Genomic DNA, 27,654 nt, shown 5'->3' with positions numbered 1-27,654 from the left:
CTCTGCGTAAATCAGTTTCTTTTTGTAATATGTAGTAACTGCATTTTGGATGTGCAGTCCAGTACATGGTATGAGTTTCTATCATAGACTGTATATGAGAAGTGGACGTAGTCACTGTGACATCACCAGTTGGTTTGTGGACTGCCGTTTCGAAGCCCCGAGTTTGGAATTTTGGCCGTCGCAATCTTGGTTATAAGCCGTAGCCATTATGGCTTTTTGACCGTCGCCATCTTGGTTTTTTGCAACCAGAAGTGACACAAGAGGGTGGAGCGTACAACCGAACTCTGAATAAGACATTTTCAGGGAACCAAAATTTTATAATTAACTGAAAACACACTGTAAAAGGGTTAAAGTTGTAAAATGAAAACACGGACAACTCCCAGACCGGACAACGCCGTGGTAGCGACCTGTCAATCACAAGGTAGCCACGCCCTAAAGTATACCCTGCTTTATGGTCTATTTGACTCTAAATGGGACCATAAGTTACTAAATGAACATCATGCTGTATTGAAGAAGACTTGAAACTAGAGATTGAGACCATAAACTCATGTTTACAATGTTTACTGAGGTAATAAATCAAGTGAGAAGTAGGGTCATTTTCTCACAGACTTCTATACAATCAGACTTCTTTTTGCAACCAGAGGAGTCGCCCCCTGCTGGCTGTTAGAAAGAATGCAAGTTTAAGGTATTTTCTGACCCGGTGGTAGCTCACTGGTTTCTACTGTATCTATCACAGTGGCTGCACTATTCTCCCTCTCTGTCTCTTAAGACAAACTTTTGGACTTGTAAAATGTACCAGTATGCCTCTACGAGGTGTCCTCAATGACCCTTCATTACCTCGAGTGTACATGATGAGTCAAAAGCAACAGAGGATTTATTTGCAGAATGTTTTTTTCTCCCTCAGTCATGTTCTGCTGCTTCCCCGTAGAAATCCTTATTTTAGTTCAGTCTGTGTGAGACCACAAGGCCTCTGTCAGGTGGAGAGGTGGGGAGAGGAAGCTGTGTGTGTGTGTGTGTGTGTGAGAGTAAGGATGAGGGAGGCGTCTTACCTCCACTAATCCCACCTTCACCTCTGTCTCTATCTGTGAGGGGCTGAGGCAGCTGTTTGACTTGATGTGCTTCCCAGATGACCTCAGTGTGTTTACTCCTCGTACTCTGCAGTCAGCAAAGGACACAGAAAGAACTGTCACTCTCTGAAAGCTCTATTTTGAGTTTTTTGGCGTTCCTCTTGTTGTTTTTGTGCGAGTGCTTGCTTACTTTGTTCACAGTAGTAAGCTTGTTTGGTTTTGGTACATTTTAAGACTTGTAATTTTTTTCTTTCCTCTTGTCCCTCTGTGTCTTTCTGTCTCTTTATCTTGGCCCATTTCTCCCCCTCCTCTCTCTCTTGCCTCTATCCCACGCCGCTCTTTTCTCTCCCTCTCCCTGCCGCCTCCAGTCGTCAGAACCAGTTGAAGGATCAGGCCCAGCAGGCTCTGGTGTCCCCCAGTCAGCTCCCAGAGGAGGCCGAGTGCCTCACGGTGCCCAAGTACAAGAGGGACCTTGTTCAGAAGCTCAAGATCCTCCGCCAGGAGCTGTCCCAGCAGCAGCCTCAGGCCGGACACTGCCGCATCGAGGTGTCCCGCGAGGAGATCTTCGAGGTGAGGATGGAAAGAAACAAGCTCAGTCATGTCATCGCATCATCTGGAGCTCACAGCCTGTTATTAAGCGGGTACATAATTTAACCCAGGGGGAAATTCTGCCATCACAGCCAGAGCATGCATGAAACTAATTAAAATGCATAACAAAATGGTAGAAAAACATGGAAATGATCTAACATTTGCTCCATTGCACAACCACCTGCCCTCATTTTCCCCAAAACTCCAGCCGACAGATCTACATTCGGCACCGTAAGCAATACACCATAGCAATTGTGCTTTCCAAACAACACCAGTGCCCTCTAAGAGAAAGCAAACATCTCATTCTTTAGTATCTGCAGAGCTGCTTGTAATTGTACAAAGTTATGTATTGACGCACCCAAGTTATGTTAAAACATTCCCTGAAGGTTTTTCCTTGTCTACTCCCATAAAGGTCGTTGCCCGTAATAGTTTGGCTGTGAGAATGATTTCTCTCACACACACACACACGGATTTCTGCGATGTGTGAAGGTAGTCTGTTCAAAATCTAAAGCAGACCTCTTGTTTGGGATGAGGTTTTTCTCAAGTACATTCTCTCAGCTGGGGAGTTTTTTTTCCTGCATCCAGGAGGCGCGGGGCCTTCATCAGAGCAACAACACCTGCAACAGACTGCATGACCCTCATAAAATATGCACTGGAATGTGCTGGAACAGCCGCGTCTGTTAATCTGAACGAAGACATTTTTGTTGGCTGATCTCAATGTGAGAGAGTGAGAGAGTGAGAGAGAGGGAGGGAGGGAGGGGGGGTTCAGAGGACGTCTTGAGGTTAAGCGAGACATAACTGCATAGAGTCTCCAGACCAGCTGAAGCATTACATTAGGACTGAACAGGCGAGTGTTAGCTGGCGGACTGTCAGGCCTGTCTTTATGTCGTCTTTTTTAGGTGTAGATAAGACATACCCATTTCTCTCACAGCACCTCTCTGTTGGTTGCTGTATCTGCAGGGCAAAGTGGAACCTGGCTGTGTTATTATAGTCTTATGGCTGTGTTTATTATAACTGCCCCTAATCCACTTTAAATGAGCCCTCCCCCTGACGCTGTAAGCCTTCTGCACGTGGGATGAACACTGATTGACGTGGAGAGATCTCAGCCTCACAACGGAGAACCAATTGGAAATGGCTTCTGTAACGCCACACTGCATCTGTTTCTATTTCTTACAAATCTGCTACAGTAGAGGAAATGCTACTTTGATTTTCTAGTTTTTAACTTTTTTAGAATAATCTCAAACTTTGGTCTAGCAGTTACCATGTTTCACATGCGGCATTATGAGCGTTTGTATCCCTGGAACTGATCGCACATGATTTTTGTGAGTTTCCCCAGAGGCTGGACCTCTCACATAGACATGGCAAACTGTTAAAGGGATAGTTCAGGTGTTTTGAAGTGGGGTTGTATGAGGTACTTATCCAAAGTCAGTATATTAACTACAGTAGACAGCGGTCGGCACGCCCCCAGTTTGGAGACACAGACAGGAGTTACCGCACGAAAGCAAAGCAATGTACTGCTGTGAACGGGGGCAGCAGCATAACATATTTTAGTTACCTAAAATAAAGGCCCACCTAAAAAATGAATATCAGTTTAAGTGTAAGTGTGTGTCTGACAGGGAACTGAAGCTGTTGTATCCATCTATGCTCTTGCCAAAGCCACCAGACTCGTTGAAAAAAACTGTAATTTTACCTTGCAGAACACGGGAGTTGCTGGTCTACCGCTGCCTAGTTTGTTTGCGCTGTTGACTTCCAAACTTACCCTTAAAAATACCAAAATAACACAAACAAACTAACCGATCGAGGCAGCGGTAGACCAGCAACTCCCGTATTCTGCGAGGTAAAATTTCTGTTTTTGTCAATGGAGTCTGGTTGCTTTGGTGAGACCATAGATAACCCCTTAAATTCCTCATCAGAAATAGAGACTGTATAGCTGTCTCACGGCAAGGAAAACTGGCAAAAATATTGTAAATATAGCGTACACTTAAACTGATATCAATTCCTTTAGGTTTGGCTTTCTTTTAGGTAGCTAAAAAAACATTTTGCTGCAGCCCCCGTCCACAGCAGTACATTGCTTTGCTTCCGTGCGGTAACTTCAGTCTGCCTCTCCAAACTGGGGGGCGTCATCTACTGTAGGTAATATACTGACTATGGATAATTACCACATACAACCCCACTTCAAAACACCCAAACTATTCCTTTAAATGGCTTCTCTTAAACTCATCCCCTGCTGAGGACCGCTCTGCAGCATCAGCAGCTAGCAGGGCAAATACAGTAAACAGCTGTCTAACTGATGCTGTTAACTGTCTTTGACGAGGCGTGTGCATCTGTGTTGCAGGAGTCGTATCGCCAGGTGATGAAGATGAGGCCGAAGGACCTGTGGAAAAGGCTAATGGTGAAGTTCAGAGGAGAGGAAGGGCTCGATTATGGAGGAGTTGCCAGGTAAGAAGCCGTAGCAGAAGAAGAGCTTGGTACATGGAGCACACAGACTGTGCTTCTGTAAATACTGTCACTTTTTACACGGCAGTCTGCCCCCTAGTGGAGGAGCCAGAGAACACAACTCACTCACCATCGTTTTGTCTGGTTTGGTGTCATTTCTTCATCAGTTTAAGTTGGCTAGTTCTGAACTCATTCAATCCCAGTTACATCCTCTGTATTGTAATTCTATTGGAAGTCTTTTTTTTCTCCCCTTCCACCTCCTGTCTGACCTCTGTGTACGTCCACACTGTGTGCAGGGAGTGGCTCTATCTGCTGTCGCATGAGATGCTGAACCCATACTACGGCCTGTTCCAGTACTCCCGTGATGACATCTACACACTGCAGATAAACCCGGACTCTGCGGTCAACCCTGTGAGTCACAGTAACCACCGACAACACACAAAAAAACTGATTGAAAATTGTGTTGAATTGCATTGAGATGCTGAATCTAAAAATGGATGCACTCATAACCACAACAAGTTTTGGATCAATAGGGTATCTGCAAGTCTCAGAAAGTCTTAAAAAAACATTGAAATCAGGCCTAATAATTCCTACTGGATTCCCATCGTTCACTGACTGGTATAATCATGAAAAAGATGTTAAATTACATGTATTTTGTAGTAAAAAGGTCTTTAAAAATATTTAATTTGATTTGGTAAAAACTGTAGAAGCCTTGAACAAATTCTTGACAACATGGCATACTATGTCACAATGTCCACAAAGTCCACAGAAATAATTAATTGAACAATAAATACATTTTAAAAAGCAGTTTATTTTATAAAATAATCTATTGGTAGTTACAAATTACCAATATTTGTAAGTTGTTTATTGTTGTCATTTCCTGCTTTGTTGTGATGTAGCCTACAGACAAAGTTTATACTGTAAAAAGCCCAGTTATGAACGACACGGATCAAAGATTTGTGGCTGTGTTTTAGTTGTTAAAAATACATTCATCTTCATAATTATTTTGTATCTATATATTCACATACAGTGCCTGCTAGCAGGAGAACGCTCGCATTTCTTCTCCTACTTGAAAGATTACAGAGGGGGGTAGAAGGAGATGGTTTTGGGTGCATCCTCTCAACCAGCAAAGGAGAAACACTAGACTAGACGCATAGTTTTAGTGAAGCAGAGAGGCACTTTTGGGACGCTTCTGAAAGCTCACAAGCATTGTCTAGAGTGGCAGCGATCAGCTCCAATGACTGAAACACGGCGTAGCTGTGCCTGTTGTCAAACTATCAGCATAAATAGCCCGGTTTTACAGCTGTTCCTACCAGGCTCGAAATCAAACCCACCACTGGTTATGTGTGCACTGCAGCGTTTCACTTGATGTTGCCCAATAAAAATTCAGAATCTCCACAAAGAAACTGGTGTCTAGAAACCGTATTGACCGGAAAGACACAGAGGAGAATCAGCTGTGGCAGTGCAGGCGGGGAATCAAGGCCACTGTGGCCGCAGGGCATACAGTTCTCAGAAGGGCATACAGTTCTCAGAAGGGCATCAAAGGGAAGGGAAAATTCCTGCCCTGGTTCAGACACTGATGGCTTTGGTTATTTCGTCTTATCTTACACAACATCAACGCTCTCTGTGTTTATCCATTTAACTATTGCTCTCCATCCAGTATACGTGAGACTGTGCTGTTCCGTTGTTTACTGCTTGTATCATGTAGAATTGGTTGGTTTGTTAAAGGGGAATTCAGTGGTTTAATATTGTAAACATTCTTTAAATAGTCGGTCAGCTCTGCTGGCAACTCACCGCTGTCTCTCATGTTTTGTCTCCCTCTCAGGAGCACTTGTCATACTTTCACTTCGTGGGCCGTATCATGGGGATGGCTGTGTTCCACGGCCACTACATAGACGGAGGCTTCACTCTGCCCTTCTACAAACAGCTGCTGGGTAAACCCATCACCCTGGACGACATGGAGTCCGTTGACCCCGACCTGCACAACAGCCTCGTGTGGATCCTGTACGTAGATCAGACACGTTTTTTTTAAGTCAATAACAATATTGACTTTCCTGTGTGAATGAAAAGTGAAAGAGGATTTCTGGATCAGGGAATTACAACACATCAAACACAATGTTATGCTCTGCATTCCTGTCCACAGTCTACAGGTGACAGGAGTATAACAAAGTGATTATCAGCACTTACAAATTGTAAATTTCATAAATTATAAGTACATTTTATTATCTAACTGATGAGTTGTTTGGCCCACATGAAAACCTCTCTCCCGTGCTTTGGCGCCCCCCAGGGTTTTTGAATATTTCCTACATCAGTGGTCCCTGAGCACATGTTTTTCAGACCATGTGTTTATGCAGGTTTTTACTTCAGCTTAAAAAGGGACAGTTCACCCCAAAATCAAAAACACATTTATCCTCTTACCTGTAGTGCTATTTATCAATTGAGATTGTTGGTTACTCAAGATAATCCACGGACCTTGTTGTGAGCATTTTCATGTAGGAACTATTTTCTTTCTACCGAACTACACCCGCCAACTGTATCACTGCGCAGAAGGAAGCGTGCATCCACTCATAGCTAACTGTTAGTTCACTTAGCACCACTGAGGTAGCTAACGTTACAGCTCAGCAGAGGAGGACGCCATGAATGTTTACAGAGTGGTGGATTGTGATTGAGTACATTTGCTCAAGTACTGTATTTGAGTAAAACATTTGAGGTACTTGTACTTTACTAGGGTATTGTCTTCTCATGACACTTTATACTTTTACTCCATTACTTTTATTTCATAACTTTAGTTACTTTACAAATTACATTTTTTTTTAACACAAAACGTGTGAAAATGTAAAAGTACAGCTGGAATGATTAGTCGACTAATTGATTAATTAATTGAAATATTTTCATTGTTTTGTCATTTCCTTTTGATAATTGTAATAATGTTAATGTATAAGTAATAATGTTGAGTTTTGTATTGTTGATTGGACAAAACAAACATAGTGAAGGTGTCACCTTGGGCTCTGGGTAATTGCATTTCTCACTATTTTCACTCTTTTTACAAACCAGACAATCAATTAATGGAGAAAATAATCAGCAGATTACTCCATCATGAAAATAATCATTAATTAATAGTTCAAAATGAGCTCCACCTCAACCAACTACAACAGTAAAATCCTGCTTTTATATTAATGCATGAGTAATAATAATCTAATGATATAATATATAATAGTATTACAGTCACAGGGGACATTTCTCTACTACATACTGACATTTTCAATGCAGGACTTGTACTTGTAATGGATTTTGGGGTGAACTGTCCCTTTAACATCCTATCACCAGTGTTTTATTGGAATGACAAGTACTTTGTATTTTTTTTTTTTTTACCAATTGTGTGCAAAAGCCCATTGTTGTCCTCGAACAGTCATTGAAATGTTTATCTCTCTTCAGGGACAATGACATCACAGGTGTGCTGGACCACACCTTCTGCGTAGAACACAATGCCTATGGAGAGATCATCCAGCACGAGCTCAAGCCCAACGGTAAGAGCATCCCCGTCTCCCAGGACACCAAGAAAGAGTACGTGCGGCTCTACGTCAACTGGCGCTTTCTGCGAGGCATAGAGGCCCAGTTCCTGGCTCTGCAGAAGGGCTTCAATGAGGTCATCCCCCAGCACCTCCTCAAGGCTTTTGATGAGAAGGAGCTAGAGGTACTTTAGTTCATTTCTCATTATCACGTCTCTTTGCTGTTTAGACACGCATCTAGATTTACCTCCTTATTGAAACAATTTCACAACACTCCTTAAAAAAACTACTATCTACTTCTTTCCTCGACCTGTAGCTAATCGTATGTGGTCTGGGTAAAATCGACATCAACGACTGGAAGTCCAACACAAGGCTCAAACACTGCACTCCAGACAGCAACAACGTCAAATGGTTCTGGAAAGCTGTGGAGTCCTTCGACGAGGAGCGCAGAGCCCGGCTGCTGCAGTTCGTCACCGGCTCCTCCAGAGTTCCCCTGCAAGGCTTCAAGGCCCTCCAAGGTAACAACACCCAAGATGAAAAACTGTGCATACCTTATGTTTTGTTATGTAAATGTACACATTGTTATGCAAGAAAGTCCTACGTATGAAACCGCTCCTGAAACACCTTGGTGTGAATTGCCTTTTTTGTGAAATGGACTCAGACCAGAGTGAGCACTCTGAAGCATTAGCCAGGTCATGCAGTTGAAAGAGGTACAAAATGAATGTTAAAGGGATAGTTTGGGTGTTTTGAAGTGGGGTTGTATGAGGTACTTATCCATAGACAGTGCGACTTTAATTGTGCGACTTTGGTGAATCCAACACTAACCAAAGTCACACAATAACACAAATAAACTAACCGATCCAGGCAGCGGTAGACCAGCAAACCCTGTATTCTGTGAGGTAAAATTACTGTTTTTTTCAATGGAGTCTGGTTGTTTTGGCGAGAGCAAAGATAACGGCTTCCATTCCCCGTTGGAACAGCAGTACATTACTTTGCTTCCATGTGGTAACTCCTGTCTGCTTCTCCAAACTGGGGGGCGTGCCGACCGTTATCTACTGTAGGGTTCAACACCCAAACTATCCCTTTTAATGTGATGTCAGATCCATAATGTACAAAGGTGTGGTAGTGTAGCCTTTGCTATTCCTTTTTTGTGCACACAGTGCTCTGTCTATGGTGTGTGTTTGGGATTCTTTGCTCCTCTGTGTCTCTGGGTTTCTCCGACCTGAGTTGAACCCTGAGTCTGCGCGTAGTGCAGCGGTTCAGTGGGTCCGTCCTGGCAGACAGTGCTGCCCAGAGACAGAGCGCCCAGGCATGAGGAGGAGTGCACCATGATCCACAGGCAGACACAACCCTTACACACCTTATGTAACACAGCCTTCCTTTCTTGGTCAAAACATCTCAAAGCTGGACACATGGCTGCAGTCAAGGGACAAAGTTGACTCAGATAGTACTGCTGGTATCTAAATACTGTACAGTACTATGTGTTGTTGGACCATTCTCAGGACATTTAATGACATAAAGGGAATTGTCCTCAATAACAAAACATCACACAGACGGATTGCACCATAATAAATGATTTACTCTAACAAAGGAAGTTCGTCACTAATGTTCATTTTTGTTTCTTTACATGATTGGTTGTAGTTGGAAAGCAAACATCAAGCTGTAGGTCAGCTGAAAATGAAACCTGTAACAAATGACACAACTCTGTCAATATAATAAGAAGTCTAGATGCCTCCTGTAACAGCTTATACCATTGCACACGTTTATCTCTTCTTATTGTATATAAGCAAAGAAAGGTCATAATAATTATCATTTTATAAGCAACTGAAAATCTCATTTAACCACTACTGAATATTTAATATGTTTAAATTTAGATACCACTGACTTTATAGCACTGAAATATTTTACTTTGAAAACCATATGTCTGAATTAATGTTGTTTAAATTACCATCTTTGAGATTTCCAGACTCATCGCAAGTTGTATAATTTCAAAAACTAAACTTAAAAAATTCAGTTTCAAATTAAAATGTCCAGGGTTTCCATTCACTCACTTAGAGCTGCAACGATTAATCGATTAGTCGTCAACTATTAAATTAATCGCCAACTATTTTGATAATCTATTAATCGGTTTTATTTTTTAAGAAAAAAAAGTCTAAATTCCAGCTTCTTAAATGTGAATATTTTCTTTACTCCTCCATGCCAGTAAACTGAATATCTTCGAGTTGTGGACAAAACAAGACATTTGAGGATGTCATCTTGGGCTTTGGGAAACACTGATCGACTTTTTTCACCATTTTCTGACATTTTATAAACCAAACAACTAATCGATTAATTGTGAAAACAGATTAATTGACAATTAAAATAGTCTGTAGTTGCAGCCCTACACTCGTGAACCTTTCTTTCTTGGGGATCCTCATTGGATAGGACAGAGGTCTGATTGATTACATCCAGGCTTGTTTGATCGTTCTTGCCAACCTGAAAGTTGCCAAGTCTCAATTTCACCAATCTAGTTTGAGCGTCTTGATTTTTTGTTTTTGTTGACTTTTTAAATCCCAAAATGACCAGCTGAATCTGAGCAACTCAAAAATCATTTCTGAGCCTGGAACCTGGACATTTCAAAGAGAGAATACATACAGTCATTCAGTGCGTAACGGGTGTGTGAAGGTCCATTTTAAGTAAGCTGATTGTGTTTATACAGGTGCTGCTGGTCCACGGCTCTTTACCATCCACCAGATCGATGCCAGCACCAACAACCTGCCCAAAGCCCACACCTGGTGAGGAAACTGTCCGCTTTGTAACATTTTCAGACTGTTTGACATGGAGTCAGAGGGGAAGGGTAGTGTTAAACTTTGTAGTTAGTACAGTGGAAACCTTATAGCCATCACGTCTGTCTGGGTCAAATCGATCACTATAAGTGGATGATTGTAATAACCAAATTATTTTTATTTCTCATACAAATTCACATTTGTATATTTATTACATGAATATAAAGTAATAAGTAATATTTACTGAACTTTATTGACTTTCAAAGTACAGTACAGCTGTTTTATATGCTTTTAAAAGTAGGGGTGGGGGGGGGGGAAACAAGACAGCATAGTATCGCAATATGTTGTGTGGCAATATTGTATCGATAAACGACGTAGCGTATGTATCAGGCTCAGTCTTAAAGCTAGAGTGAAGATCCTGGTATCATATGAAACTAGAAAACCTAAGAAAATCGGTTGGTATGTTACGTTAGCTTGTCGGGAAGAAAGCTAAATAACGCTCCAAAGTTGCGCTAAAACATTCAACATACTTTTTTGTGAATAAACAGTAGTATGCATCTTTTTGGACGCACTGAACCGTAATCACCGGTTGGAGACATGTAATCATGGTAACACGTACCAGTGTCATGTGACCAAACGATGATTTGTGAGAATCATAAAGTCCTAACTAATTTTTAAAAAATGTATTATACCTATAGCAAAGGGGAATCTTCTACTTACTTTAATTTGAAGCGTTATTGACGTTCTGTTATGAATGTTGTCGTTACTACTGCATTGCATTGTGGGATATTTATGACACCGTTGTGTCCAGTGTTTGCATACTGTACTATTTAAACGGAAATAGTATAAAATGTGCGTACTATTGGTTTCATGCTAAGGTTTTGGACATACTGAAAGATCTCACATACTGTGTTTTAACGTACTAAATAGCATGTTAGTATGGAAGGTTGGACTCAACCTGGATGAAAAGACCTGAAATGAATACTGTAAGCAGACTACTTGATTACTATAAGCAAATTACTTAAGCAGCATTTGTATAGACTGTATAGAGTGATTCTTTACCAAGCTTTTTGATCCATATAAGCGGTTGATCACTGTAACCATGATCACTATAAACAGTTTCCACTGTATTATTAAACCCCTTTAATGTATGTTTACTTTATTCTGGAGTTATGAAGCAGTGCAGTCCCCAAAATATGATTTTTAAATCTGTTCTTCCCTTCTTTTTTTCCCAGCTTCAACCGGATTGACATTCCTCCCTATGAGCAATATGACAAACTGTACGACAAGTTGCTCACCGCCATCGAGGAGACGTGCGGCTTCGCTGTGGGAGTGAGCCACCGAAGCGGGCCGAGCTCAGCAACAACCGGAAGCAACGTGGATTGGCCGTGATAAGCCTCCCCCCTACAAATCAATCCACTCTCGACGGGGGTCCTCCACGGTTGCTTCACCCAGGGACGCCCATACTTCCCGGGGGACATGTGGCCAAGCTAAGGGAGGGTGAGCCAGAGAAGACCAGAAAATGTCACCTGACTCTGGGTTTCTTTTCAGACCCTCCAGCCCTCCTTCATGTCTTTTTTTACATCATTGAAAAGGATCTCTTCAGCTGCTAATAACTCAGACTATTTACTAACTCGTGGAACCTGCAAAAGTTGCCGGCTCTTCCCTTTTTTTCTAAATTCATTTTAGCATTTTAAAAATAGACTGTATTCCATGTAGCAACGCTCCATCTTACCAAGCAGAACACAAGGTCAGTCCACTCTGAAACGACATTAACGAGACTGGTTTGTTTGCTAGAGCACAGGGTTATTAATGGTTCCCACAACCACTTGGAAACACTAAATTTGTATGCAGAGTGCACGCGACTCGTGCTGTTTGGTGCCTCGGAGTGACCACATCGGGGCTATCGCTAACGCCAAGGCTGGAGAACGGGGATGAGAAGGCGAGACTAGAGACTGAATTAGGCAGAGCCGACTGTTTACAACCCTCTCCAAAGACGGCAGCAGGGACCTCTGCTCCTGAGTCGCTGCCAGCAAGTAGCGCTGCATTCCCACTTCACACGTCTGACAGTCAGTTTTGTTTGAAAATGAATGAATAGCTTGAAATGTGTTATTTTTATATAACGGGGGAAAAAAATTGAAAACAGTAAAATTCTATATATATATATAATTTATTGCTGATATATTTCAGAAACCCCGATCCATTATTTCAGAAAAAAAAATAAGATCTTTTAAATGTTAAGTGTTACTGTTTAAATTATGGAAGACAAATTGTGAAAAACAGAATTAAGCTTGACTGAATTTCACTTACGAATGCTGTGGTTTATTTCTGGACACAACTTCTCTCACACTGTACAAGGAGAGGTGTGTCTTAAAGAGCAAAAAAATATTTTAAACACACAATGTCCTCTGAGTGCCATAATCAGTTTTTTAATGAATGAATCTTTGTTAATATCGAACGGACCCTTTAAATTATACTGATTACATTCTGGAGCTACTTATGGTGGTGGTGATGTCTCCCTACTATTTTTATTAACACATTTGTAGCTGGGCTATATTAAGGGGATAGTTTGTGGTGTTTGAAGTAGGGTTATATGAGGTACTTATCCACAGTAGGTGTATTACCTATAGTAGATGACGGTTGGTGTGCCCCCAGCTTGGAGAAACAGAGAGGAGTACCGACACCCGAGCAAAGCAACGTATTGCTGTGGACGGGGCCGGTAGCAACGCTATATTTAGAATATTTTCACCGCTTTATCTTGCCGTCAGATAGCCCTTTCCTTCTACTTTCTGACAGCGAACTGAACTGAAAATGAAACTTATCTATGTCTCTCCAAAGCCAGCAGGCTCAGATGACAGTATAAAAACAGTATAGAAACAGTATAGATACGTTTCATTTTCAGTTCAGTTCGCCGTCGGAAAATATTCTTAATATAGCGTACACTTAAACGGTTATACATTTTTTTAGGTGGCTAAAATAAATTTTTCTGCCAGCCCCGTCCACAGCACTGTATTGCTTTGGTCCGGTGTCGGTAATCCTGTCTGTTTCTTCAAACTGGGAGCACGCCGACCATCCAATGTACTGCTGTGGACAGGGCTGGCACCAAAACGTATTTTAGCCACCTAAAAGAAAGGTTCACATAAAAAAAATCAATATCAGTGTACGCTATATTTAGAATATTTTCACCGCTATACAGTCTATGTTTTCGAAAGGGAACTGAAGCCATTATCTATGCTCTCGCCAAAGCCACCAGACTCCATTGGAAAAAAACACACACAGTTGTTGGTCTACCGCTGCCTCGATCAGTTAGTTTGTTTGTGTTACTGGGGACTTGGTTAGTTCGGGTTCACCAAGGTCACACAATAACAAAAACAAACTAACCGATCAAGGCAGCGGTAGACCAGCAACTCCCGTGTCCCTGCAAGGTAAAATTACAGTTTTTTTCAATGTAGTCTGGTGGCTTTGAAGAGAGCATAGATGGATACAACGGGTTCAGTTCCCTGGCGGAAAGGGCTGTCTGATGGCAAGGTAAAGCAGTGAAAATATTCTAAACCTAGTGTACACTTAAACGGATATTGATTTTTTTTGGTGGCTGAAATACGTTTTGCTGCCGGCCCCGTCCACAGCAGTATAATGCTTTGCTCCAGTGGCGGTAATCTTGTCTGTTTCTCCAAGCTGGGAGCGTGCCGACCATCATCTACTGAAACTAATGCACCTACTATAGATAAGTACCTCATAAAACCCCACTTCAAAACATCCGAACTGTCCCTTTAACGTCACTAGCATGAAACCTACCATTATTTTTTAATGGTATTTTGTTCAGATGAGTCCAAAGTCCATCATGATCTTTTTCGTGCCGCCTCCACATCTTTGTTGTTGAAAAAAGAAAACTACCTTCTAGCCATGTGGTGCTAAATAGCATAAACGTTTGTCTTATATTGGCAACCTTACTCAATGACATACTACTGCTTAAAGTGCACACTACACTACTCACGCTCATACCTGTTTGTGGCCACAAAATATAATCAAGAGCTCTAGCCAGCCACATTCTCAGGAGATATCACATGTAGTTTGTAACGTCCTTTGATTTGACAATTGACGAGAAACTAATTCTGACCATTTGTCTTGATTTCCTGAATGTTAAGGGGTTAAGAAAAGTCTTGTCGTTTAAATTGTTTTCCCACAGCAGACCGTTAACACACAGTAATCGTTGCATGTGTCCATATGTGGTTGAAAGGGAACTGAATGAGATGAATCCTGTTATGAATCCGCCTGCTACACAGTCCCATCAGTGACGTTTTTATTATTTAGAGAAAAGTGGGGATTGTTTTCTACGATTAAAAATGAATCCTTGAATGTTTCAAAAAGGATGCTGGCCTGTCTAGCAATCTCTACGACCGTGGACTGTTCTTAACATTTGCATACACTAAAAAAAAAAAAAAAAATGAACTGATCATTTTCATTCTTTTATGTGGACAAGTGTATGCAAAGTAAAGTGTCCTCAGATGGTGCTTTGTACAGTAATAAGATATTGTTCATATATGTGGATCAAACGACCTGTAATTTATCTTTACTTAAAAAAAATGAAAAGAGGAATTGCACAGAAACAGAACGGGGTTGCCATGTGTATTTTAATGTGGCTTCTCTAACGGATATTCATTCGCCTTTAAGTCCAGTGCACAAGCTGATGGATGGCCCTACTGTCTGTTCCTACACTACACTACCGCTCAGCATTGCCCCGTAGCTGCCTCTCATTGAAGAACTTTTTATTAAAACAAGTGAAAGTTGAGAGATGCCGCTTTTGTTTCTTTGTTTTGTTTTGTTTCCAATAGCATGATCCACTAGCAGGACTATATCTCTCATAGCTGACTGATGCAATTTGATGTATGTTAACACTATCATTTTGTAAGAGTATTTTATTTTTGTGTGTAATTAGTTCTAATTAAACTTGCCTTTGTCTAACAATGTAAGGCCTTGTACAAAATATATGTCCTGTGCTTCTTCCTGTTTGAATGATTGTTTCAATAAGGGAAGGGAAATCGCAGAGCATTCTGGGGCACACCGCCATTTTTGGAGGGCAGCGTACAGAGCTATGGTAGATTATCATTATCTGTCACCGGTCTATTCCATCTGTCATCTGTCAATAGTATATCATAAGAAATGTAAAAGTATGTGCGAAAGACAAATACCTATATAAAGAGAGGCAAACGGAGGCAAAGGGGCGATATATTACAAAATTGAAGTTAGTTTATGATATCAATCCTTACAAATTAGGAGGACCTTGACAGTTTGCCACCCATTACAGTCACTGATGTGGTTTTTGGTGTTAGTGAACACCTGTCAGCAGTTCAAATATGTTCATCTTTGGAAGCCGATGTCCAATTTACAAACGGGTAGGTATAGGACATTAAGATCTACAAGCCAAATGCCAACTACACGTCATCTTGACAAAGATAAGATAACTAATACTGCATATTTAATCTACCGGTATCTTGCAAAATGAAACCCATAACGGCCTACCTTTGTGTCTGGCTGTATACTATATATACTACAAATCAGCTTTCGTATCTTATTCACTGTGCAGTGTTTTGTGTTATCCTTTGACATTTGCATTAAACAGCCAGCGGATGGCACTCTTACCCTCTATCCTCCAAAAATGGCTGACTGCTGACGTCACATTCCCATTCCCATTTTCCAAAAACTTTCTCAGCTGATTTATTGTTAAGTTATTTACAACATAGGAGCGATTCAACAAGTCCCTTGAACAGCGATTATTTGCCGATTATTTACATTAGATCAGTTTGTCAGGGGCTTGTTCATACCATACTGGCTGAGAATACATATCAAGTGGGGGGTGCAAATACTCTTGCTTTACATGTGAATGTCCCGTGCCCCTGACCACCCACTGATACCACTCTGGATTAGACCATCTGCCAGATGCTCAGAGGAGGGGGCAGGGAAAGGAGGTAAAATGACAATGGATGAAGCTGTTGTAAAGTAGGTGTGAAGTACAGTTTCTGTTGTTTTGTAGATCATGCTACAGAGAGGTCTTTAAAACGGTCTTTCTACACAGACTGGAAAGAAGTTAGACTTTCATCAGGATGATAATGGTTCATATTTTGGGGGTTCCCTGTGTAATCAGCAGGGCCGGAGCCAGCTGTTGTAAACATTCGGGGCTCAGCCCAAACCTAGGGGGATCCAGGGGGGATTTTTTTCCCCATTTACAGTAGCTGCGTACATTATTTTTCAAGCCACTTGATGATAGAATGACTAAAAATCAGTACATCATTTGAGAAAAAACATGATAGTTGCCAAGGATAAATCATCCTGTAGAACATGCATCCTATTTTGTATCTAATTGTTCTCCAACTGTCTTCAACTGTCTGAACCCCTAAGGGTCCAGACACACCAACCCGACATGAAAGAACTAGCAGCAACAAAGGCCACCAGTTGCTTCGCCTTATGACGCCTCTGTCTTGGCCAAAGAGTTGCAATCGAACACACCTCAAAAACTACGCCCGACGGCCAACTACTACGTACGTCTTTCTGCGCCTGCGTGAGAGGAAATAACTCTCCGTACCTGCAGGACTCGGAAGTCTGTATTTGTCATTCCAAAAGGGAAACTGGAATACCTAAAACGGCGGATATACAAGCCGTTGTTATGATGCGTTCATGAAATAAAGCGGCGTCTGCCCACCATTTTCACACCATTCTCCCTCACCACTTAGCTGTGGTGTGAAAATATCCATGTATTGGAATGATCAGATGAGATGAAGATGAAAAGTGAGGAGAGCCTCCTGTGTTTTTCTTCTTGACTTTACTCGTTGGCTTGCTTTCCTCACTTCCATTTCTCTTCTCTATGCACTGCTTCGTTTCAGCTGAGCAGCCAATCAGAGTGATTTCTCTCACCGACGAGCGGCCGCCGCCGATTCAACATGCTGAATTGGCCTAAAAAACTGACACGGGCAGACTAGAGCCAACGGTGCCAGATACAGCGAAACAAAACTAAGACGACGGACGCTCACCGACGGCCCCAAACTGTCCGACGGCCGACTGTCAGCTTGGTGTATCGGCCTTAACGCAAAAAATATTAAGGATGACTAATTTTCACTCCTGCCACCTAAAAAGAGGCAAACATTGTCTGATCTGATATGTTACATAACATACATATAGGGTAGGAATTCGGTGTAAACAGCATTACTAACTTGTAACCGATATTTGTTAAACTATGCTGGAGTAGAGTTCACAGAATGAATGTTTAGCTGACGAATCTGCTACATTTGAATCCATGTCATCATAATCTGGGCTGCTTTCATTGCAAATCAATGCAAACCTCAACAATGCCAAGTAAATAGGCCAACAGAAGAACATTGAATCAATCATATTTGATTTCTTTAGGGAGTAGCATAGTAGTGGTTGTAGCATTAAAAAAAAAACATAACAATGTTAGGGCGCACATACATAGATGGCACTATTTGCCCAGTAATGGAACTTTTGCTCCATTAATCTGCCGGTCCAGTCAGAGAGACTGAGTACAAGTGACACAAAGTTGAAGGTATTTTAAAAAACCTTAAATATTCAGGGCTATTAAGAAAACATTTGGAGCTGGAACCCACCCCTGTAATCAGTATAAGGAATAAGTATGTCAAAGACATACAACACATATGATGTTTGTGTATTTTGTTTAACATAATTTAGGCCACTTTCATAGAGAATTCATACACATTTTATTTAATTTTTTATGGTGTAGTATCATAATGACTGCTCCCGTTCTGGCCGTCGATTCAGGGTCCCGGTGGGCGAGCCGGAACATATATAAGAGGCCTTTTTTCCCCATGCCATACAGGTACTGAATGCAAAATGACTGCACTAGGGAAGAACTTAAGTATTTTTGAATGGTGTAATTTATCCCCATCTGTTGCTGCTGTTTCCTGCCCATCTTCACAATTGTACGTTTGTTGTTGTATGTTTTGTAGCAGAGTGTTTTGCTGACTGTATGTTTTTAATGTGTTGAATTTCATGTCATGTTTGAATTTATCTTTTATGTACTAGAGAAGCCAAAGACAAATTTCCACTAAGGTGGACAATAAAGTCAAAGTAAAGTAAAGTAATCATGTAAGAGAAAATATATATTTTTACAAATCAGTTAGTGGCTAAACCTCACTCTCACTGTGTCTTTTTGGTCCACCATTGAGCTCAGGGGGCAGCCTACATGACCTCATTTTTACCTTTTTCCACACTTTGAACATCAATATATCCTTTTTTGTACAGAAAAATCTGTAATCTAGGTTTATAATAATCTCTTAAACATCTGCTTGTCCACTTATTTAAAAAAGAAGTTAAGTAAAACGTCATCAAACGGGCCACAATGGGTGTAATTAAACAATACAAAAGAGGAACAAAAAAAAAAAAGTAGTCTCTTTCATGTTTGGGTTGGTCCTGATGACGTCAGTTACCGTAATGTAACACATCGGAAGCGTTGTCATAGCCGGAGCACCAGTTTCTGTCTCGTACATATCCATCCGCACTGAACATTTGTTGAAACCATTAAAGCATCAGAAAGGAAACACCGGGGAAAGAAAATAGAGCGTTAAAGAAAAATACATTCATCGTTTATGTAACGTTAGAGATTTGTTTCGATCGCTCTAATGTTTACATAAAAGAATTTTTTTGAAAGAAACCTCTCATATGTTTTTTCTGCCTAATCTAATTTAATTTATAGACTATATATTTAGTGGAGGTCTGGATATATATATGTAGTATTATCAGTTTAGTTATAGTGAACTTACAGTCAGTTTCACTGGTGTCCGACGGGCTCTATGTTATCAGCCGTTAGGAAGCTGAAGAAGAACACCGTGTGGCGGATGAATACATCGGAAAGGAGGGGGACTTCCTCTCGGCCATATATAAACCGGGTCTAATTTTTACATTACCGGCATTTCAGCATCAACTGCCGGTCGGGATATTTTTTAGTCGGTGGTTAAACAACCACAAGTAAAAGGGTATTTATCTATTTTTATTTACACAACTTGTTTACAAAGATGCCTGGATATTCCGACAGAGACCGCGGCAGAGACAGAGACAGAGGGTGAGTACCTGGTTTTAGACGAGTTTCTCCATCGTGTGGTTTCGTAGAAATGGCTGACGAGAACAAGACTCGCAACCTCGAAGAAATACACTATAAGAACTGAAATGCTGTCAGGAAAAAACGTTAGGAAACAGTTATAATTTGAATTTTGAATTTTAACCGTTTTAATCAGCTTGAAAATCGGCAGTTGGTGTGTCTTTTATTCAAACCAGCAGAAGGCCGTTGATCGGGGCCCGTTGTCCGTTGGCTCGAGGCCTAGTTTGGCCTCGTGCCCCGGCAACAGCCACTTCTCGTTAGCTCAACGTTAGCTTTAACGTTAGCGTACCGGTAACTCGGCCGTTACATCATCACTGCCACCGCCACCAACTCTTATTCACAATACTATCTGTGGATAAACTAAATCCTTTCATCCATCATAATAATAATAAAGTTGAGTTAGTGATATTGACTCCGTTGCTAACGTGTAATAATGGTGTTGCTAAGGCCGGCTAACGTTCTACAGCTGGCTCGTCGGCGTTTCGCCATGTGGCAGCAGCAGCGTGAATGCGGATACAAAATGCCGGCTGGTTTTTCCATTGTTCCTCTGCTGGTTGGAAAGTATATGGCAGCTGTAATCGTTTCACAGAGTGACGCAGTTAAAGATGGGCCTATGTTCGTTATCACTTGCCTGAGTGTGACTTTTATAAACCACCATACTTATAATAGTTATTGTTTTATTGCAGATATGGCGGCGGCGGCGGTCCTCCTCGCTTTGGTGGTAACCGTGGTGGTGGAGGAGGAGGAGGAGGTGGAGGGAAGTTCGGCAACCCCGGTGAACGGCTTCGGAAGAAACAATGGAACATGGACGAGCTCCCGAAGTTTGAGAAAAACTTCTACCAGCAGCATCCCGACGTTGCCCGGAGGTCCCCGGTATGTAACGTTATATAGTCACCATGAGGTGTTACATAACACGTGCTCCCTCTCCTTCCTGCACGTGTTGCAGTTATGCAACCGGTTATGATGACCACTGAACTTGCTTTCTTTCTTTATCTTGCAGCAAGATGTTGAACAATACAGAAGGGCCAAAGTAATTACATTTAAGGGAAGAGAATGCCCAAATCCTATTGCCAACTTTCACGAGGCCGCCTTCCCATGTAAGTTTTAAAAAATTGAGCATTACATGTACACATTTCACCAAGTATGTTTGCATTTCAATTAATTGTTGGCCTCTTTTCTCTCCAGCTTACGTGATGGATGTGATCAATAAATTGAACTGGACCGAACCAACACCCATCCAGGCTCAGGGCTGGCCTCTGGCTCTTAGTGGCAAAGATATGGTCGGCATTGCGCAGACGGGCTCTGGCAAGACGCTTTCCGTAAGTTACATGTTCTCTCTGACATTTAGAAAATACTGCGTTAATCTGTACTGATCAGTGAGGATGTGGTTATCAAGATTACATTTGTCTAGCTCATGAGAGTGACTGTTGTGTGTTTTCATTGCAGTATTTGTTGCCTGCAATTGTGCACATCAACCACCAGCCTTTCCTTGAACGTGGAGACGGCCCATCGTAAGTAGTCATTACGCAACGTTGCATCTGTTCACACGCATACCTTTTGATCCACCCCTTCCAAAAAGCACTTTCTTTGTCTGTCTCAGTGACTCGGTAAGTTGTCGTAGAAGGGAATATTACCTCATCACTGTGGGTGAGATGGCAGCGACACTGGCTGACTAATCTCAATCAGTGATGAAACAAATGGAAAGTGTTGTAGCCACAGTGTCATTTCTAGAACTAAAATATTCTTCAGAAACTCCTATTTTTCTCTAGAAACTTAAAAAAAAATCCCCCCCTTCAGTAAAAAAAACAAAGAATAATGCTTTTTGATTTATTAACACTTTTTTATCAGAAATAAGTGACCCTGATGTTGAAATGTGGGTCTCCTGACCTATTTTATTCCAACAATGGGAACTGAATGAAATGTGTAGCTGTTTGTTGCCTTGCGTGTACTGAAAGGCCATAATTTCCCTCTTGACAGTGCTTAGTGCTGGCCCCGACCCGTGAGCTTGCACAGCAGGTGCAACAGGTGGCTGCAGAATACGGCAGAGCTTCTCGCCTCAAGTCTACCTGTATCTATGGAGGAGCACCCAAGGGACCCCAGATCCGTGACCTGGAAAGAGGTATTGTAGCTTTTTTATTGTTAAATACTTAAAAGATTGCCGTTTTTCATGGGTTTAATTCTCACCATGACGCTTCCATTGAAGGTGTGGAGATTTGCATCGCCACTCCAGGAAGGCTTATCGACTTCCTTGAAGCAGGGAAGACTAACCTTCGCCGATGCACTTATCTTGTCCTGGATGAGGCCGACAGAATGCTGGACATGGGTTTTGAGCCACAGATCAGGAAAATTGTCGACCAAATCAGAGTAAGTTTTACTTGGATGGCTGTAAACTCAGATGTGAAGTTGAATGCCTCATGTCTTACTTTAAGGGAATGTGTTGCTAACTGTTACTATTTTTGCAGCCTGACCGTCAGACTCTGATGTGGAGTGCCACTTGGCCCAAAGAGGTCCGCCAGCTGGCTGAGGACTTCTTGAAGGAGTACGTCCAGATCAACGTGGGGGCACTGCAGCTCAGTGCCAACCACAACATCCTGCAAATCGTGGATGTTTGCAACGATGGAGAGAAGGAGAACAAGTGAGTAATATGTCCATGGCAGTAATGGCATGTGTTGTTGAAGCTGATGTTTTTGTAATAACTTTATGCGACTGACGCATTCTTTATACAGAATTTACAATTTTTAGTGACGGTGACATCTTCTTTTTTTAGGCTCATCCGTCTGCTTGAGGAAATCATGAGCGAGAAGGAGAATAAGACCATCATCTTTGTAGAGACAAAGAGGCGCTGTGATGACCTCACAAGGAGAATGAGAAGGGATGGGTAAGTGTTGATTTTAAATTAGGGATGCAGCAATCCATCTTTTTCAGTCCTGATAAGATAGCGGCTGATACTGAGTACCAATCCGATACTGGTGAAAAATTAATAAACTGTATGCCTCATTGTGTGGAAGTGACTGAGATCATTCTTTTATGTCTAAAGCAACATCAGGTTTGACTTAAACATTGCTTTCCTAACTTAGTAAAACGAAATTAACAAACTCATAGATATACATTTACTGAATTGTTATTCCTTATTAAAATAATAAATTGCAAGAATCTTGGTAAAAAAAAATCTTCAAAATTAACCTTTATTACAATTCATGTGTAAACTCTTTAATGCAGCAACAAATTGGTCTAAAGTTAAACAGGATCAAAATTCCAGTATATAATGTATATAAACATTGAATTAAATAGATCAGCCCCATAGTCACTGATATCCGATCCAGCTATTTGAGTCAGTATCTGCCTAATTAAAATACTAATTCTGTTGTACTGACCTTAATGTTCTAAAGTACTTGTATGGCCATTGATTAACACTTAAACCCTCAATCCTGTTAGGTGGCCAGCTATGGGAATCCATGGAGATAAAAGCCAGCAGGAAAGAGACTGGGTTCTCAATGGTAAGCTTGCATCACCAGTAAATCACTAGTTAATCACAGTTGTATAACTTGCAGGAAACATTTAATCATGTCTGATTTTTTTTTTTTTTTTTTTTTTTTTTTTTTTTTTTTTTTTTTATTCTTCTTTTACTTTTTCAGAGTTCAAATATGGGAAGGCTCCAATTCTCATTGCAACAGATGTTGCCTCCAGGGGTCTAGGTCAGTATCCTCCCTGAACAGTTTTGTCCTCTTAATGTATTTCAAAAAGAAAGTGTATTTGCTTTCTTTAACTCTTCTGCTTCTTTCTGAGTTTCTCCCCTGACCTGAAGGAGCAGTCTGTGTGGCAGGGCCTTGGCATGACAAGCCCAGGTCTCCAGAGGGGGAATGAGGATTCTTGGAGGTGTCCTGACTGGCGAGGCACGGGTCTCCCAGTCGCGCAGATATACAGAGGTGACCAGGCCCAAGTGCAGCATAACGCGCTGGCCTACCTAAAAACGGGGGGCGAGTTGAGGGCTGGCCACAGTTCCTCCCCCATACGCTCGTCTGTTCTCTTGGCAATGGTTTGGACTGCTTCACACACACACCCAGGCTCTGTAACTGTCCCAGCTCAAAGCCCAGCTACACTGTCTCCTATTGTCTTGCATGTATGTTTGGGCGCTCCACTGCAAGCTATTTGAGTCATTTGGAAGGTGCTTTCTGTTGCGTAGAGTCGTTGTAAAGCATGGGTGGCGTTAACGTTGCAGTTTCTAAACTTCTGTCGGAAGAGCAGTCTGTCAGATCGGTCATACCTTCACCTCTGTAATGACATGGCTACTGGCGCTTTTGGTGACAGTGGGACATGCTAGTCGGACACACTTGGACACAAATCCAAGCTCACACTCCTCCCTCGCCTGCGTTTCAAAGTCATGTCGAGACCTGCCAACGAGAGACATTATGATCAAGTGAACACGGGGTCTGGATAAATCTTGCCATGCCGAGTGGGGATGCACGTTTTGTAGGCATCCTGCAAATTGGTTCAGATCTACAGTTTTTTGGCAAGAGACACTGCAGTTTGAGCTTTATAGCAAGTTCTCAAGAGTGCGACAAAGGGACCTTGGTTAAGTGCTAGTTGAAGCACACTAGGAGGCAGTAGTGTGCATAGCAGCCCTACTGTATAGCGACACCTGTGGGTCACTTGACAATATGTGGGGCGTGTGCTGCAATGGGAATGGACTAGTGAATGCATACTCCAAAAAATGGTAAGACTTCTGATCCCTTCTTTCTGAGGTGGTAGGAGGAGGGTTTTTATTTTATCCCACTGGATGGGAAGCCAATGGAGTGTGCATCGTTTCTCTTTTCCCACCGTAGTCTCCCCGGGGAGTAAATGTTTGTCTAGTTTTGACTAATGCTAGTCTTTTACAGCTTTATGGATTTGCCAGCTGTTCCTCATGACCGCACTAACTTGGCCTTTTTGTTTTTGATCTGGTTGTTGTGGTGGCGCTGGCGCACATTTCTGTGTGTGCTGTCCTCCTTTTCCTTCATGGCACACCGCAACACAATCTTACAGATGTTGAAGATGTGAAATTTGTCATCAACTTTGACTACCCCAACAACTCTGAGGACTATATCCACCGCATTGGCCGAACAGCTCGTAGCCAAAAGACAGGCACGGCTTACACCTTCTTCACTCCCAACAACATGAGGCAGGCCAGCGACCTCATCTCTGTGCTCCGCGAGGCCAACCAGGCCATCAACCCAAAGCTCCTCCAAATGGCGGAAGACAGAGGAGGTAAATCTAATTGGTGAGATACAGAAACTGTGCTGTGAACCGCAGCCACTCTTTTTCTGCTGCTCTCCTTTGCTTGCTTGAAGTGAAGGGGGTTATTATCATAATCATTTTCATTATTAACTTCTGTATCTCAAAACCATTTCTGGTTAAGTCTTTGTTTAAAGAACTTGTCTATAACCGAGCCTCATTTGTTTCCTTTCCAGGTCGTTCAAGGGGAGGCCGCGGTGGTGATTACAGAGATGACCGTCGGGATAGGTATTCTGGAAGGCGTGATTTTGGCAGTTTTAGGGACCGGGATAATGGTAGAGGTTTTGACAACGGACCAAATAAAGCTTTTGGCACAAATACACAGAATGGAGGCTATGGGGGCGGCAACAACAACAGCAGTAGCAATGGCTTCAGTGGAGGCAGCTACAACGGTAATGGACAGTCCAACTTTAACAACCAAACCGGAGCCTTCGGCGGCCAGAATTTCCAGCCCCAACAGTTTGCTCTCGCTAAGACTGGCGCACAGACCGGCGCCAGTCATCCCCCATTCCCCTTCCCCCAGGCACAGGCTCCGCAGCAGCATCCTCCACCGCTGGTGCCGTACCCCATGCCTCCTCAGTTCTCTCAGTAAACGCACCATACACTTGAAAGAAGTAACTTATTGCTTTTTGTCTTGTTCAGTTCTACACTTGATACAGAATTTCTCTTTTTTTTTTTTTTTGTATTTACACAACAGGGTTACAAACAACTTGAACCTCTATCAAGCCTTTTAAGATCTGCAGTGCAGCAGCAGTAGTTGTGTTGCACACTTTTTTTTTTTTTCTTATTACTATTTAATTTGTTACATTCCCACAGTAATGTTTAGTTTTGTTTTGTACTAGGTAATTACAAATGTATTGGTTTTTCATGTGTATCTTTGAAAGTGATGTTAAGCTCCTAACTTGGAAGTGCACTGCATGATCTTTCAAATAAAACATAAAATCAGATTTGCTGTGTTGTTTTTCTTAACTTTTGTTCTAGTTACTATTGACATCTACTCTGAAGAAAAATGGTTTACACACCTGTATTACCTATTCTGTCCAGAAGGTGTCATGATTCACAAATATACTGACTCAGGCATCATGTTTAGTCTTCGGTATGGTAACATCTTGAACCAGCAGACACTGTGTGTCATATTACATTATTGAAATCTGCTGTGACCAACTGCTGGTTGTGGTGTTGTAGCAAAAATGGAAATTTATCTGTTATACATGCTGCCTCCTTGTGTCCCAGCAGCAGAAAGGGATTGGTTACTCAGTTTGTCTGTCAGTCTAGTGCCATCACATACTGGCAAAGTTGACTTATAGTGGCATCAGGGCAACACTAATGACTTTTTGATGACATGGTTCTCAAAACATGTTTTCTTATCGTCCCATTGGCTAAAATGGGACAATGTACGACCATACACCTGATCAGTAGACTGTTTCAACCAGTGGTTTTTAATAGACTTTGTGCTCCCAGTGTGCATGAATTTAAACCTTCCTTTTAATAGAGAAAGAACAAATGCCTTTAAAAAGTCTTAAACAATTTTATGTGGCTGAAACCGGGTAGTATTAACCCTAACCGTTCATTCCCCCATCCTGTTAATCTTGTAACCAACCTTTGGGGGGTTCTGACTCCCAGGTTGGGTACAAAGTATAGGAAACTGCCGTACACAGCATTATAATAATGTTATGAGGACACCAGTGATACAAGTTTTACATTCAAAGTGGCGATATGCTGTATTGGCAGACACTCGATATTAAAGAAGTCCTATCAGGATCAGCACCAAAATAATGTGATCAGGACATCCCTACTTTTGACTGAGCTTTAAAGGTCCAGTGTGTAGGATTTATGTGGATTTATTGTCAGAATTGGAATAGTCATTTTTCATTAGTGTTAAATCAATGGAAACTAAGAATGGTCGAATGAGTCGTTTATATCTACATATGGAGCGGGTCCTCTTCACAGAGTCTGCCAATGTTGCTCCACCATGTTTCTACAGACAAACACTGGCTCTATAGAGGGCCTTTCACATTTTTAAGTTACCTGAAGGCCATCATAGTTCCCTGACACGAGGTAGGGTGAAATGTGATGTCACGCGTCATATCTTTGGTTGTACAACACATGCGCGGTAAAATCTGATCTGCACTCGCCGAAATTGAGCCAACGGCAACGCACGACCGCACTGAGCATGTGTCACCCCAGAGCTCTGAACCATCTCCCAGCCTCTGTCAACAGGCCTCAGACACGCTTGGAAAGGGAGGAGTGAGTGGAGGGGTTTTCACTTGAGGCTCTAACAACACATGTAGATAACGGGCATTTTAAATAGAAGCTCTGTTTTGGGGCGATCTGCCCCCTCGGGCCCCTGGGCCTTTGGTAGTCATGTATTTGATACAAAGTGTGTTTGTTTGTTGTAGGTCGAGGAGCTTGACAGGATCTGGACTCGTGTGTCACAGTAGAGCTGCTGCTCCACCTCAAGCATGTATATAATCAAAGGCTGGTCACAGGTCAGCACAGGGTGATTATAGATTAGATCTGTCGGTGAACAGTACCTGCTGCTCAGGAGTGCTGTGGGTGCGGCTGATTTAAATTGCTTTCTGCATATTTACAGAACGGTGGAAGTATGTGTGGAACGCTTGCTGTGTAAATACTTTTGAGCGTTCTGCATTTCATGAGTGTTTTTTTTTTCATCCAGATATGTGACAGCCACACCCGGCTGTTGACAGCACCATTTACATACAAAAACAAGTTGAGCTTGTATGAAGTTTATCTGCTTTCAGGGTGGAAAACTCTTTAACGTTGTTAGATAAAGGAACCAAAGTGACAGGTTATTCATGAGGTGGACGAGCCATGCTTATCTCGGAAGGATTGCTCAATGTGGAATTTAAATAGGCGGGTTGTGCTCGATTGAA

At 41.9% G+C, this 27,654-nt stretch overlaps 2 protein-coding genes and 1 long non-coding RNA gene across 4 annotated transcripts in view; 2 read left to right on the top strand and 1 right to left on the bottom strand.

Annotated features, from left to right (window-relative positions):
• The window catches only part of smurf2 (SMAD specific E3 ubiquitin protein ligase 2), a 63,597-nt gene extending 50,375 nt beyond the window's left edge, over positions 1 to 13,222 (top strand). For both annotated transcript variants that reach the window (XM_037792456.1, XM_037792455.1), the window contains exons 12-19: positions 1,436 to 1,637; positions 3,991 to 4,094; positions 4,388 to 4,502; positions 5,917 to 6,095; positions 7,527 to 7,785; positions 7,917 to 8,118; positions 10,299 to 10,374; positions 11,601 to 13,222. In XM_037792456.1, the coding sequence (XP_037648384.1) occupies positions 1,436 to 1,637; positions 3,991 to 4,094; positions 4,388 to 4,502; positions 5,917 to 6,095; positions 7,527 to 7,785; positions 7,917 to 8,118; positions 10,299 to 10,374; positions 11,601 to 11,757 (1,294 nt within the window). In that variant the 3' untranslated portion in view covers positions 11,758 to 13,222. The remainder of the gene's footprint in view (positions 1 to 1,435; positions 1,638 to 3,990; positions 4,095 to 4,387; positions 4,503 to 5,916; positions 6,096 to 7,526; positions 7,786 to 7,916; positions 8,119 to 10,298; positions 10,375 to 11,600) is intronic.
• Positions 1,474 to 19,604, bottom strand: LOC119501819. The gene is made up of 3 exons (XR_005209926.1): positions 19,462 to 19,604; positions 5,886 to 6,093; positions 1,474 to 1,630 (listed from the first exon to the last, which is right to left on the bottom strand). It is a non-coding gene; the product is annotated as an uncharacterized LOC119501819 (long non-coding RNA).
• ddx5 (DEAD (Asp-Glu-Ala-Asp) box helicase 5) lies at positions 19,279 to 25,707 on the top strand. The gene is given in 13 exon segments (XM_037792457.1): positions 19,279 to 19,453; positions 20,176 to 20,362; positions 20,490 to 20,586; positions 20,675 to 20,808; positions 20,936 to 21,007; positions 21,467 to 21,608; positions 21,693 to 21,853; positions 21,952 to 22,124; positions 22,257 to 22,367; positions 22,925 to 22,986; positions 23,125 to 23,184; positions 24,512 to 24,733; positions 24,937 to 25,707. Coding segments are annotated over 13 exon segments (1,884 nt in total). The 5' UTR covers positions 19,279 to 19,406; the 3' UTR covers positions 25,353 to 25,707.
• Positions 25,708 to 27,654: the final 1,947 nt, after the last annotated feature.

This window comes from Sebastes umbrosus, chromosome 14 (genome assembly GCF_015220745.1).
Source record: "Sebastes umbrosus isolate fSebUmb1 chromosome 14, fSebUmb1.pri, whole genome shotgun sequence".
In the NCBI taxonomy this organism is placed as follows: domain Eukaryota; kingdom Metazoa; phylum Chordata; class Actinopteri; order Perciformes; family Sebastidae; genus Sebastes; species Sebastes umbrosus.
The sequence above is the reverse complement of the archived record's forward strand: the minus strand, read 5'-3'. Positions and strand labels throughout refer to the sequence as shown.